A 15,605-nucleotide genomic window follows, 5' to 3' on the forward strand; every position below is an offset into this window, starting at 1 on the left:
AGAACAGACCCTGGCTCCTATACTGAAAACAAACATTGCAGAAATGTTTTGTTTTTTCTTTAATTGTGTATATTTTGCCTTGATTCAACCGGTTAGATTAGACAAATTACCAAAGGAATAAGAAGATTTATGTTGAAAAAAGTCTGCAGGTGTACCCCACCCTTTGCCCGTAGACTGCTGGAAATTGGCACCAGCTATGCTGACAGGAAACCCTGTAACAGATTTGTTGCTTCGACCAATTTGATATTTTGTTTTTAAAATTTGACAGTTATTTAAAGATAAACCTCAGCCATATTAAGATAGGATCACTTTGGAAGCCCATTTCTGCCACATGAAAGTAAAAAATACAAAGTCATAATTATGAGATTCAAAGTCATAATTATAATGATTGAACTTTACTGATCTCACATTAGAGAAATATACCTCTGAATTTAACCCATTCCCTTGGGGAGTAGTGGGCTGACATCATGGGGCGCCCAGGGAGCAATGTGGGGTAAAGGGTCTTTGCTCAGGGAGCCAGTGTGGCAGTCTGTGGGAGTGGGGCTTAAACTCAGAACCTCTGGATTCCAAGCTCTATGCCCTAACCACTGGGCCACCACCCCCCCATTATGAGAACAGTGTTTATAGAGAAATGAGTAACTATAAATTAATGCTTTTAGAAATAATTTTATTAACCCAATATTTGATCAGCTTCTGAGATTCTAAAGTCTAAAAAAAAAATACTACTTCTTCTTCTTCCTCAAAAACTTTTTTACAGACTTAAAAACTTCTAAAAACGAGGGAAAAAATATTGATACATTAAAATATCACAATATCTTCATATGCTGATATATCGCTATTTAAAAACACCATATCAATCTCTTCTACTAATGAAATATTGTTATATGTCATCATTATGCTACAAAATCCCCCGAAAATTCACAAAATGTTGTCATATTTTTATATGTTGATATATTGAAGCGGTATCGATCTATTTTACTAACAAAATCTCACAGGAATTTGCAAAATATCACGAGAGTTTGTAACAGAACGATGAAATTTCACAGGATTTTAAAAAGTAAAATAGATCGATACCGCGTTTTAAAAAATAAATTTGATATCAGCATATGAAAATATATTTGAGTATATTATTTTTCAAAGTGTCAGAAATGGATAACAAAACTGCTATTTTCAATGACTACTTATTTTTGTCCAGCTGTAACATCAGTATCGATATCGGTTATGGGCTACATGAGTTTTAAAATATCGGCATATTGGATATCGGCCAAAATCCCAATATCGTGCATCCCTATTTTAAAGCCATCAACAATTCCCAATGACTCTCTCTCTCTCTCTCTCTCTCTCTCTCTCTATATATATATATATATATATATATATATATATACATATATATATATATATATATATATATATATATATATATATATATATATATGTATATATATAGATCGTTTTCCAGCCACTTTTGTTGAAATTTGCATTTTCCTATACGCTTTATTTTTCTCCGCCTCAAGGTTCTTACAGCTTTACGATCCGCAAAAATAAATTGCAATACAATATATCTGATGAAATTGTTTTTATAAAACGTGTTTTTAAAATTCTAAATAAAGCATTGTAAATGCCACGATAACCACATTTAATGAATTTTTTATGCCAATTAAGGCCTTAATTTAAAAAAAATTATACTTTTTTTTTATGAAACCTTGGAGAAACAAAGTCATAATTTAAACTTTCAAAGTCATACTTATGAGTTACAAAGTTAACAAACACAAATATCTCCTAATTATGACTTTTTCTCATAATTCCGACTTCATTTTTATGACTTTGTTTCTCATAATTATGACGTGCAATAAGCTGATGAAGGTTCTCAGTCATCCAGGTCATAGTCATTCCGTAATCATAGACAGGTTTCAGGTATTACAGGAGACAATCCCCCCCTTAATGGCAATCCCCCCTTTAACAACCGACCCCTAGAATCATAGAAAGGTTCAGATATTACAGGCCAGCGATGGAACTAAACGACCCATTCATCGGTTACCATTGCATGTTTCCAAGCAATACAAGGCCTTGTCCATATAAGACTCAAACTCACTGCGGATCCAGACATTTGAATTGAGAAAGCTTCCTGGAGAGGTGGCGAAACGTCTTCAAATCTTGAAAACCAAGTCCAGTGGATATTTTTGAATTTTTACGGAATCATAATTATGACTTTAAAACATGACATTATGACTTTGAATCTCATAATTATGACTTTCTATTTGGCATTTTTTTATTTTCATGTGGCAGAAACGGGCTTCCATACATAACAGTTTTTAATCTGATAGATCAGGAATCTGCCAACTTGAGTTTGTGGCTTAGGCCTACTTTAATTTGTTATCTATTTTATTTGTTGTGCCCTCATGAAAAAGTAAGACAAAAAAACACTGACTCCATAGGTAAATTTAGTCTAGAACCGCTATGTTTAGTGATTATACCCATTCAGTAATGCTTAAACGATCAATAGAACACTTTAAGTTTAAAGTCCCACTTGGCGCGTGGGGATCCGTCACGTCACCGGTCATATTCATTGCATCATGTAAGTTTAATGACTCATTGAGGTCTGGCCCCTCCCGTTCCGGTGAAACTACCTCCAACAGTGTCAGATAAATAGAGAGAGATCCAGGCAGGATCATACACACACCCACTGTTAGAGATGTTCTCAGAGATCGAGTGCGGGGTTTGCTACCGAACATACAACGCGGCTCGCCGCTGTCCCCGGGAGCTCCGCTGCAAACACAGCTTCTGTGAGAGCTGCCTCCGGGCGATGAGCCGCCCGCTGGGGGGACAACAGTCCATCGACTGCCCGCTGTGCCGACACACCACCACCCTGAGCGGACAGGGGAGCTTCAAGGCTGAGCTCAGGGTGGATGAGTCCGCCCTGGAGCGGCTGGTAGCAGCGGGAGTCCTGGAGGGAGAGGACCGTGAGAAAGAGGAGGAGGAGGAGGAGGAAGGAGAAGTTCCAGAGAGTGAGGGGGAAGTTCCCGAGACACGATCCGAGGAGGGCGACTCCTCAACGGGGAGCAGATGTGGGAGGCTCCGCCGGTCCTGGAGGAAAGTTTGGATGAAGATAAGCGGCAAAAAAAGAGATGGTAAGAATTATATAACTTTTTGGTTGTTTCTTTCAATTATAGTATCCTCCAGTTACCATGATTTTAGGAATATCATAATTTTTTTTACATTAACGTTTTTCTTTACAATAATTAAAATTAATTCGAAGGGAATTGAAACGTAAAAATTAATAACTAAATTACCAATGTAGAGAAGCTCTAAAAGGCTATAACTAAGGCTCTAAAATACAGTATATTTTAGACTGTATTTACAGTACAGTATGGTATTTTTCACTAGCTTTGTTAATTTCTTTACATACAGTGTGATTGGTTAAACTGCGACAGTTGGTTCACAAACTGACCAATGAGAGAGCTCGTTACATTTGAGGAGAAGCTGTGATTGATTAGATTGTTTTCAGCGTGCTCAGGGGCTAGAAGGATCACAAAACATACAGGTGCTGGTCATAAAATTAGAATATCATGAAAAAGTAGATTGATTTCAGTAATTCCATTTAAAAAGTGAAACTTGTATATTATATTCATACATTACATACAAACTCATATATTTCAGATGTTTATTTTGTTTAATTTTGATGATTACAAATGACAACAAATGAAAATCTCAAATTCATCATATCAGAAAATTAGAATATTACTGAAGACCAATAAAAACAAAGGATTTATAGAAATGTTGGCCAACTGAAAAGTATGAACATGAAAAGTATGAGCATGTACAGCACTCAGTATTTAGTTGGGCCTCCTTTGGCCTGTATTACTGCAGCAATGCGGCGTGGCATGGAGTCGATCAGTCTGTGGCACTGCTCAGGTGTTATGATAGCCCAGGTTGCTCTAATAGTGGCTTTTAGCTCTTCTGAATTGTTGGGTCTGGTGTATTGCATCTTCTTCTTCACAATACCCCATAGATTTTCTATGGGGTTAAGGTCAGGAGAGTTTGCTGGCCAATTAAGAACAGGGATACCATGGTCCTTCAACCAGGTACTGGTAGCTTTGGCACTGTGTGCAGGTGCCAAGTCCTGTTGGAAAATGAAATCTGCATCTCCAAAAAGTTGGTCAGCTGCAGGAAGCATGAAGTGCTCTAAAACTTCCTGGTATGTGGCTGCGTTGACCCTGGACCTCAGAAAACACAATGGACCAACACCAGCAGATGACATGGCACCCCAAACCATCACTGACTGTGGAAACTTTACACTGGACTTCAAGCAACGTGGATGAAGTGCCTCTCTTCTTTTCCTCCAGACTCTGGGACCTTGATTTCCAAAGGAAATGCAAAATTTACTTTCATCAGAGAACATGACTTTGGACCACTCACCAGCAGTCCAGTCCTGTTTCTCTTTAGCCCAGGCAAGACGCTTCTGACGCTGTCTGTGGTTCAAGAGTGGCTTGACACAAGGAATGCGACAGCAGAAACCCATGTCTTTCATACGTCTGTGTGTGGTGGTTCTTGAAGCACTCACTCCAGCTGCAGTCCACTCTTTGTGAATCTCCCCCACATTTTTGAATGGGTTTTGTTTCACAATCCTCTCCAGGGTGCGGTTATCTCTCTTGCTTGTACACTTTTTTCGACCACATCTTTTCCTTCCCTTCGCCTCTCTATTAATGTGCTTGGACACTGAGCTCTGTGAACAGCCAGCCTCTTTAGCGATGACCTTTTGTGTCTTGCCCTCCTTGTGCAAGGTGTCGATGGTCGTCTTTTGGACAACTGTCAAGTCAGCAGTCTTCCCCATGATTGTGTAGCCTATAGAACTAGACTGAAAGACCATTTAAAGGCTTTTGCAGGTGGTTTGAGTTAATTAGCTGATTAGAGTGTGGCACCAGGGGCCATCAATTTTGAACCTTTTCACAATATTCTAATTTTCTGATATGATGAATTTGAGATTTTCATTTGTTGTCATTTGTAATCATCAAAATTAAACAAAATAAACATCTGAAATATATGAGTTTGTATGTAATGTATGAATATAATATACAAGTTTCACTTTTTAAATGGAATTACTGAAATCAATCTACTTTTTCATGATATTCTAATTTTATGACCAGCACCTGTAAATAGAGAGGGTAAAAAAAACAAACAAATAAAATGCCATTGCACCAAAGGATTTGAAATGGAATAAGGAATAACTTTTTTAAAATGTGCAATTAGGAAAAGTATAATCAGGTTAAAATAATTCTGGCTTTTACATCTCAATTCAGAAATGATATTTAAAAATCCATTTTCAAATAGCAGTATTTAATAATGGATTAATACGGTAAATACAATTAAACTTTAAATATACAATTAGAAAACGCTTTTCCATTTGCGTAACTACAATGTTGAATTTAAAATGTCAAACTTTTAGTGACCCTTTTTTTCTCGATATTTATTCATTGGTGTCTTATGTTTAATCTATACTTTATTAATAAAAGGACATCTTATAATTACCTTCATGTAGATTGAAGCTGACCCATTCGGTTTTATCTAAATTAATCTTAAAGTCTTAAATCAGCCCAATTCATCCAGTTAAACAGGAGTTGCTGACCTGTTTTTTTTTTGTCTCTTACAGAGTGTATGACCAACGATGAGCTGAGAAGTATGGCCATGATGGCCTGCTACATGTTCTGAGCTGCATGGCCCAACCCACAGACCCCGGACAATGTGATATTATTTGACAGAACTGAACTGGATGGAGATCATGAAATCTTGCTGGCAAGACTGGATGCATTCATCTTTATTAAAGTGCTTTATTCCAATGGTGCACTTAAAAGGGATATGTTTCCCTTCAAGAGAAGGATGCTTATTAGAAGCTTTAATCATCCACAAGTGTATTTATTTAATATTTATAGTTTTTTTATGCACAAAACATTTTTTTTTTTACAATGCTGTATTTTAAGACTAATAAATTACTTCTTGATATAAATACTTGTTTGCTTGTCTTTTTTTTCTGACTGAAAACTTTGGGAAACTGAATATGCAACAAAGAAACACTAAAATGAGATGAAAGTTAAAAAAAATGAGTTTCCTTCTTGGAGCAGTAAGGAGGAAGTAGGTTACCTGCAGCCAGGTGAACAGCATTGTCTCCAATTAACAGCAGCAGAGTTTCTCTGCAGGAGAACAGAGATTGAAACACCAGTATTCCCATATTTTACATATTTCCTTTGAGAATCGTTTAAACTCAATCATGCCTGAGGGTTTTGGGTTTCTTTCAAGGTAAAGGTGTTTTTTTTTTTTTGCAGCTAAACACACAATATAAAATAACTGAGGAACCTTAATTACAAAATGTTATTTAGGAGGTAAAGGGAAACCTCAGTTTCTGTTTTTCTCTCTGCAGACTTTTTTTGGTGATCTGTGCAGCTGTTATGTTGCCAGAAGCTGCAAGAGGTGAGCATAGGCATATACTGGTTGTTTAAAAACGATCAAGCGCCTCATGTCGGGCTTTTAGATGTGGTGGAAAATTTAAGTGTTTTTCTTTGTAAGAAATTGTTTCCCCGCTTATATTAATTACATAATTGATTTCTGCCGATTCCAATATATAATTTAGTTTATTTATACTGCTTCAATGAGCCCAAGGTGCAAAATGAATGCTTGTATAGTAATGTGGCAAACTTCATAGGTGAATATAAAGTAAAACTTTGTTTTATTTTAGAATTTAACCTAAATCGACTGTGACCCCATTTAACTGATATTTATACAAGCCCATGAAAAATTTCCAGCATATATTTGCCCCTTTAAAAGCAATAACATCCAAAATTCAAATTATTATAAATCCCAAACTTGTTGAGACACATCAACAACTTGATGAGACAAGTGAATTTCTCCGCTGAGATCAATAAAGCTAATCTAATCTAATCAACCCTTTCTAATGGTTATATTTCTACATTTCTTTGTATATTAGCAACCAACCTCACAGACTTAATTCTAAAAGGATACTCAAAGCATATTCTTTACACATATTGTCTAACTTGTCATGTGAAAGTCATTTTTTTATAAGATGGAAAGTTACTATCTGATCATGGGCTTTTAATGTAAATGTATTATTTAGAACAGTTCTTTTAAATGCTTGTGACTAATAGAAAAAATGCAACTGTTCCTGACCTCAACCCAAGTATGTTAAGGTCAGAGATGGACGCACTGTTTGTGAGAAGGAAAGTGATCCTTTAGCCATCTTGTTGATGGATTGAAAAAAAAAAAAAAACTGTATTATTTGTTAAATATGTATTCCAATACTGGTGGGGGTAAATTTACAACTTTAACCCTGTGTTTGTTCTCAATGATCTTTAATAATTGAAAATTCCAAAAAAGCATCAATCCTTTGCCTTTATATCCCTGTTTTGTTGTTTTTTTCATTGAAGCTACATTTTATCCTTGTTCAATAGAGAAAGAATGGGTCGGTTTAATCACTAAAGGCTCAGAAAGAATGATAGTAAATCTGACTATTGAATTTTGACTAATGAATATTGTGGGTTTTTATATATATATGTGTATGTATGTATATATATATATATATATATATATATATATATATATATATACAAAGTATGTTGGATTATGTTTTATTTAACCACCAATTCTCTATACTGATGAATTTCTATTTTTCTTTTTTTTTGTAATGCATCCTTTATTTTCAGCTGGTCCAGCAGTACCCATAACCCAAAAGAGAGTGAAGTATAGCATCCTAAGACGACAGAATACGGCACAACAGGTTCCTTCCTCAGCTGGTCTGTTGTATGAAGAAAATGAAGTCCTAGCACCAGCAGACGCCCATCAGTCCCATCCTGTTCTGTTGACAGGAGGCAGCTTTAGTTACAGTCAGAACAGCTTCGATAAGACATGGCCCCAAATTAGACAAACCAAAGTACAGGGGGCTGGAATGAGGCCAGCAAGCAGCATTTTCACCACCCATTCCCCGTATGAAGGTCAAAGCTTTGATAGATACAGGATTCCTCAAAGCAGTCTTCTAAAAAAAGAAGAGACTGGAACTTTGTACAACTGTGATATGAATTTGCTTAAACATCGACAGAAATCTGACAGTGGAAGACAGATCTGGAAGTTATCAAAGGTGAATAAGGATACATCTGCAGGACATTTATATTCTCTTTTACCATCGCATAGTGATGAACTCCAAAGTGCTCTGTCTCCAACCGCAGAAAGGCATGGCAATGGCTTTAAGGAAACAAAACCGTTTTCTATGGTCAGAGTCCAGAATGGCGCAAGTAAGATGCAACCAGGAAAAATTCTGGATTTCACAAGTTTGACTCAGGGTCCTGCAGAATCCCTCAGCAACAGTTTAAGTGTTATCAGACAAAACCCGAGCCGTCAAAAAACATTTGTTTCAGAATTCCCACAGAATCAGCACTCTGTGAGCAATGACAAGATGATGGAACACAAACGCATCCAAACGCATCACTTTAAAGAGTCTCTGGCTCAAGTTTATAGCATGACAAGTAGTGGACAAATTGATGGAGGAGAGACTGATCCTGTAAGTTGGGTGCACAGGCAGAGCCGGCCTGGTGGCCAAGTTGGCTCTAGAACCGTTTCTAAATTGAATAGCTTTACCAGAACGGACCCAAACAAGCAGGAATCTGAAGCTCCAATAGGTTTTAGTAGGCCTCGGGTCATATTATACCCCACCTCACCAAAGGTTGTAACTCCTACACCCAGTTTTCTGCATCCTGCTTCAGCAGAAGACAAGAAATGGCCAAGTCTTCACTCTGCTGTTCAGTCACATTCTCAGGAGAGCAGAAAGACATTTGCTCCACTGAACCGATTCAATTCAACTTCAGGAGAGCTGACACGAGACAACAAACAGAAGCAATCTGTTAAATGGATCCATCGTCTAGATGGGTTCAGGAACTCAAGAAGGGAACCTGATGAGGAGACCTCTGGACCCTCTTCTGCAGACAGAATACAATCAAGCATGGATAAAGGAAAGGACTTAAGGTTTAGATTTTCAAACTCTTACCCTTATTTATCACAAAAGTATAGCTTTGGCCAGAGAAGAGTCTCAGTTACGAGCACACTGTCTAAACCAGATAGAGTGAATACAAGTTCCCCTTTGACCCAAATCAGCTTTACATCTACCGCTCAACCCTTCACAGCAACGGCCAACAGTCGGCAGGCTGAATCTGGGGCGATTGAAGACAGAAATGCCACAGAGAACAGATTTAGGCTTTACAAGGGAACTTTCGGCCTAACAGGATTTGGCATTCAACCACTTGAGGGAGCCAACGCTTCACCTCAGAGCTCAGAAACACTCATCATACCCAAACTGAGCTTCAAAGGATTTGAACTCAGGAGCTCTGAGATCTCAAGAGCCAAACCTGTCAGGATTCATCAGAGGGGCGAGAGTGAGCCAGATGATAGCAAAATCAGCCCTACCAAAGAGCTAAACAGTGGGAACTTTAAAACTCCTCCAAATATTGTAAGGGAAGATGGATCAGTCTCAAGATTTAAATACAATCATACCAACGAGTACCAGAGCCTTCAAGGATTTCCGGCTAGTAAAAACAGAACCGGGCCTATTCCCAGGAAGACTAGCTTGATCTATTCTGAGAAAAGTCCACTGGCCGTCTCTAAGATAGCCTCCTCATCTTATCTGAAAACAGCAGGGCCCCCCAGAGATGGCCTGAACCCGCCGCCATGGCCGAGAGCATCTGCCAGAGAAGAGGGGGTATGGTTCAAGACCGCCACCAGAAGCGTGGTAATTGGCAAACGAGTTATGGGGACACAAAATGGCACCAGAACCCTCATTAGACCTGTTGTCAGAAATGCAACACACAGCTCAGTCATACTCAGGCTGCCTAGAGTGAAAGCTGTCACATATGCAGACATTGTGGGAAGTGCTTCGTTCAGCTCTGTCAGAGCTCTGGGTCATCATCAGGATAGTTTCCCCAACGCCACCATTGGCTTGAGCTCAAAAGATGAGGTCAAGAATATGAGCAGAAGTCCTCAAGCTAATGTTACTGACGAAAAGAAAGCTGGGGACAGTGTTGAGAGAAAGGAAGAGGCAGACAATGAAATAGAAATGTCAAATTTATTTTCAGAGACTGAAGGAAGTGGAGGTTTTGATCTGTCCGATGTTTTATTGGGCGCCAAGGAGAACGAGCAAGCAGGGAATGATCTGTTAGAGCTTGAGTACCTTCTGAAATCCACAGGGAACATCTCCTTCAAATCACTGGGTAAATCCCATCAGGAGCAGCGGTAGAAAGGTGCTGAAATGTTCTCCAATAAAGAAAAATGTGGAGAAATTCTTGTTCTTTTTTTGTTCTTTGTGTTAATACAAGATTAACAAAAAAAAAAAAAATCTGATCAGTCTTTAGGAAAGTGGCTCTGTGTAACGTTTCTATCAGGAAGTGCAAATAATTTGTATATACATGTGTAATGATTTCCAACTATTTTTAACAAAGATATAGAAAGTGTGATCTTTAAATTCACCCTTTCCGTTTGTTGCTAGATTGTGAGTTAAACACCTAGAATGAGAAAACCACCAGGTTTTCCTCTGGGACTGTCCCCTGTTTACCTCAGCATCCTTACCCCTGCTGAAGAAAAGTATTCCCGTAGCATGATGCTGCCGCCATGTTTCACCAGTGGATAGTGAGTTCACAGTAAATAGTGAACGTCCTATCTGGAGCTGAACTCTTATATGGATTCCCACAATCCTTTGTATATTTGGATATATGCAAACAGACAATTTCAAAGAATTGGACAAAAATACTTTAGCTTGTCGCATGTGTGCACTTTTATGTGTTAGGTTTTATAATAGAGAGCTTCAGCTGTTGGCTTCATTGTTATAAATACAATTTTTTTGTAGTTCTTTTTCTGTGGTTTGTAGTCCTTGCATGTATTGACATGTCTGGAAACCTAAAGGGTGATTCAGCACAGAGTTTTTTTTCCTACCAACGGTGGTGTTCTCACTGTTGACCTGAAGAAAGGTTAAGGAAGAGGAGCTAAATTTCGCTTTATTCCGATTGAGGATATATCTTGGTAGTTTGCAGCAGCCCCATCCTCTATCTGACCTGTCGGGTTTTTTTGGTCTTTATGACGCTTTTTGTTCACCAGTGATTTCTTAAACATCTTTGGCCTTAAAAGTATATATGGATTTTTACAGAGAATGTGGACTTTTGTTACTGATGGGACTTTTGAAGGCGATTGGTTGCAGTGGATGTTTGAGAGGGCAGAATGAAAATAAATCCAACATCAGGTTTTTATTTCTTATAAGGTTTGGACATTCCATGCCACTTTTGTTACTTTGTGTTTGTTTATCCTATGAAATCCCAATGAAATACATGAAATATGGTAAAGTGGCAATATACAGAAGAAGGGTAGGAGTCCCATTGCAAAAAATTGTTTTTTAGAACGCACCAGATCAGCAATTGCCTCATCTGGCTTTACAAAAATGTGTCAATTTAATCCGATCGTTAAGATTTATATTCAACTAAATGCATGAGAAATTGCATCTTGCTAACAACCAATGCAGTCAATTTATTGGTTACATTTTTTCCTTCCAGCAGACTGCACTGAGCCATTGCTTTGCAGAATCCAATTCTCCTGGATAAGCATGTAGCAACTGTGGACAGTCGTTTGCTTTCTGTCGCTGACTTTGCAGCAATGCCTCATACTAAGCATCTATGTAGCATGCATGCTCAGTTTTTATTTAATTGTTCTGTAGAACAAGTACAAGTGATTTAAAATTATTTTTGCAGTAACTGTACATAGTAATCTTAATGATCATTACAAAGAAGCAATACTGTTTTCCTTTGTCTCAGCTTTATTCCTCCTAAAATTACTAAATTAGTCGCTTCAGGAAACTATGAGAGGCTATTATCTGTCTAACATTTAATTGGAATCAGAAAATGTTTTTTTCTCTCCTATAGGACTCTATGTCCTCTTAAAATTCTCGCTTATGTAATTTTAAATGTATGAACAGTGATTCTACTGTACGCAACATAAAGTCATAGAGGCCTTATAATTATGGATGCCGTGAATTACTCATAACGGCGGTAAGTAAACTTCCTTTCACATAGACAGCTGATATTGTGCTAAGCTGCCGCATTCTTGTCGTATCCAGAGCTGTAAAACCCAGTCATCTGGCCCTACAATCAGATTACTGGAATGCTGGAAATGATTTTGCATCACCATGTGCTGTAAATCACTTCTCGTAACACTGCGCTTTTTGTTTAGTTTTTTTCTTTTGTTATTGTTTTAAACGACCCCCTCCAGTACTAACCTCAGATTTCCTCCTCCGTAGTAGAAAAACAAAAAGCCCTTTAATGAGGGAAACCTCTGACAAGGATATCTCGGCATAAACTCTGCTTTTTATAAAATACATACAAGATTGACATATTCTAAGTACAGGGAGGATTCTTCTAAAGTGTCTATATTCCCATTTCACTGGTCCAAATGTCCAGAATTGTACAATGCATTTTAATGACCCTGCTGTATGAGTTTAAGCACAGTTTAATGGATAAAAAATAACGAGGACTTTTAAATAAACTGCAACAACTTTGTCCAGGGGTCTATCCAAAGTGAATCAGCTAAACATATAACTAAGCCAGAGGGACTAGGCAAAGATAAATACAGAAGCATTGTACCAGGAGTAGGTTCAACGGCAAAGAAAAACAAAACACCCACAAAGTTAATGGCAGCTGTGGCTCTATTGTTACTGTCCAGCTACAAACAAGAAAGTTAGGAGTACTTTCTATGAAGATGAATAAAATCCAACATAGAAGTAGTCAAAAACAAGTGATATAGCTAACAACTCTGTCTTCCAGTAATCAGTAACGCCATAACTTTACATACCTCTATCCTTCCTATACCTCATCCAAAATGGGTTATCCTGAGTTTTTGAAAAAATATTTATGCTACTATATGTTTAGGCCGTTAGAGGACCACTTTTAAGTCCCACTTATAACTTAATATTCTCTGCTTTTCTTGTCACCGAAGCTTCATCTGGTCTGCTCCTGTTCGGCTGTGATTCCTTTCTGGATTTAATTATCAGCTGTGCTGCTGCCAAAACATCTCTGTTTATAGATGTTGGAGCTTGACCTCTTTTTTTCAGTGTACTCCTGTTTCTCTGACTGTTACTAACTGTGGGTGCTCTCTTTCATCCTCTGGCATGGGGGCTGGCTTAGAGCTTGTCTGCCTGGCTGTGTGTTTCCTGGACAGGCTGCTGTCTGTATCTTTGCCTCTTTTTGTATGTGTTATCGGGGGGGGGGGGCTGCTGTCAAAGGAACAAATCATATTTGTTCCTTTGACAGCAGCTTGGAGTTTATTTATAGTTAAGAGCATAAATAACTCACCTAAATTCTTCACTAGATGGTGCAATTTGTTCATTTTTCTTCTTTAACACATGGCAATTCTTATGGTGTGATGTTTTGATGGTTTTGCACAGAAGTTAGAAATATCCAAATGTAAAATGAATATCAACCTGACATTCTGAGTTAAAAGAAATTGAATTGTCAAGTGTGATGTTAATCACCGAGACTCTGTCCTCAACACCTGGCCTCTCACCCATGCCTCATTCCTACTCTTAAATAACAGTTCTACATTGATCTTGACCTAAGGAAAGCAGGGATTAACCCCCTTAGATGGAGCCATCCTCATTGCGACAGACATAAAAAAGTACGGCTGACCACGTTCTCATAGAGTGGAGAGGCATTGAGGTGTTGTGATGTGGGGAGGCCTGTGTGTCCAGGCATGTCGAAGCATTGACTCCTTTAAGTTCCTCTCTTTGTGTAACCGGCGGTTTTCTGTGCCAGGTTCTCACAACTCCTCATTGCTGTATACATTCCCACCTGTAATGTTCTCAGAGACTGACTGAGATTGATCACAGACGTTGTGGTGTTGCGAAACCAGTCTCCCTCTCTGATTCTCCTACTGTGAGGGAAATTCTGCCTCCATGTGTCTGTGGTTTTCAGTGAGCTTTCAAGGAAAAATGAAACAGAGGCCTCCCGGAGTCTCTTCCCTCCCACCTACAGTACTTCCTTTTCTAATTTTGCCCCATCTCCTCAAATACTCCATGTGGTATGTTTTTACATCAACCACTGCATCGAGGACGTCAGCACAACAAAGACCATCACCACCCGAGCCAACCAACGGCCCTGGATGACTGAGGAGGTCCGCCACGCGCTAAAAGCACGGAACTCAGCCTTCAAGTCTGGTGACAAGGAGGCACTGAGGACAGCTAGAGCCACCCTGAACCGTGCCATCAGGTTAGCAAAGCGGAACCATAACCAGAAAATCCAGCATCTGTTCCACGACGCCAACAACACCAGGAGCATGTGGCAAGGCATACGGGCGATCACAGACTACAACACGCCCCCTGCCCCGGTGGATGAAGTTGATGCTGACTTCCTAAACGGACTAAATAACTTCTTTGGGAGGTTTGAGGCACTAAATCGCACTCCAGCAGTGAAGGCTGTCCCACATCAGGAAGAGGAGGTTCTCTGCCTTGACACAGCCGACGTGTGGAAGACTCTGAGGAGGGTCAACCCGCGGAAGGCCCCAGGTCCCGACAACATACCTGGGCGGGTGCTCAAGGAGTGTGCAGGTCAGCTAGCTGGTGTCCTCACGGACATTTTTAACACCTCGCTGGAGCAAGCCACAGTGCCAGCATGCTTCAAGTCTGCCTCCATCATCCCAGTGCCAAAGAAACCTCAAGTCACCTGCTACAACGACTACCGGCCCGTCGCACTGACTCCCATCATGATGAAGTGCTTTGAAAGGCTGGTAAAGGAACACATCGTCTCCAGTCTCCCCCCAACACTCGACCCGTTCCAGTTTGCCTACCGGCGAAACCGCTCCACTGAGGACGCCATCTCCTCTGCTGTTCACCTGAGCCTGGCCCACCTGGAGGAGAAGAACACCCACGTGCGGATGCTGTTCCTGGACTTCAGTTCAGCGTTTAACACCATCATCCCACAGCACCTGGTGGGAAAGCTGGAACATCTGGGCTTCAACACACCCCTTCGAAACTGGCTGCTGGACTTCCTCACCAACAGACCTCAGTCAGTCCGGGTCGGTCAGAACACCTCTGATGTCATCACCCTCAGCACGGGCTCCCCTCAGGGCTGCGTCCTGAGCCCCCTGCTGTTCACCCTGATGACATATGACTGCGTCCCCAGGTTCACCACCAATCACATCGTGAAGTTTGCGGACGACACCACGGTGGTGGGCCTCATCAGGGACGACAACGACCGGGACTACAGAGAGGAGGTGGAGCAGCTGGTGGACTGGTGCAGTGAAAACAGTCTGATCCTGAACGTGGAGAAGACGAAGGAGATCATCGTCGACTTCAGGAAAAACCGCCCCCACCATGCTCCACTGCTCATCAACAGCTCAGCTGTGGAGGTGGTCAGCAGCACAAAGTTCCTGGGGGTGCACATCACGGACAACCTCACCTGGACTGTAAACACTTCATCTCTAGTGAAGAGGGCACAGAAGCGCTTGTACTTTCTGCGGAGGATGAGGAGAGCCCGCCTGCCCCCGCCCATCCTCACAGCCTTCTACAGAAGCACCATAGAGAG

At 40.0% G+C, this 15,605-nt stretch overlaps 1 protein-coding gene across 1 annotated transcript; it reads left to right on the forward strand.

The window, feature by feature from the left end:
* The first annotated feature begins 2,624 nt into the window (after positions 1 to 2,624).
* si:ch73-335l21.4 (E3 ubiquitin-protein ligase-like) lies at positions 2,625 to 6,001 on the forward strand. The gene is made up of 2 exons (XM_038294878.1): positions 2,625 to 3,128; positions 5,648 to 6,001. The coding sequence occupies exons 1-2, from the start codon at positions 2,693 to 2,695 to the stop codon at positions 5,704 to 5,706; spliced, it is 495 nt and encodes a 164-aa protein (XP_038150806.1). The 5' UTR covers positions 2,625 to 2,692; the 3' UTR covers positions 5,707 to 6,001.
* The last annotated feature ends 9,604 nt before the right edge of the window (positions 6,002 to 15,605 follow it).

This window comes from Cyprinodon tularosa, unplaced genomic scaffold (assembly GCF_016077235.1).
Source record: "Cyprinodon tularosa strain WSP-4 unplaced genomic scaffold, ASM1607723v1 ctg347, whole genome shotgun sequence".
Taxonomy (NCBI): Eukaryota; Metazoa; Chordata; class Actinopteri; order Cyprinodontiformes; family Cyprinodontidae; genus Cyprinodon; species Cyprinodon tularosa.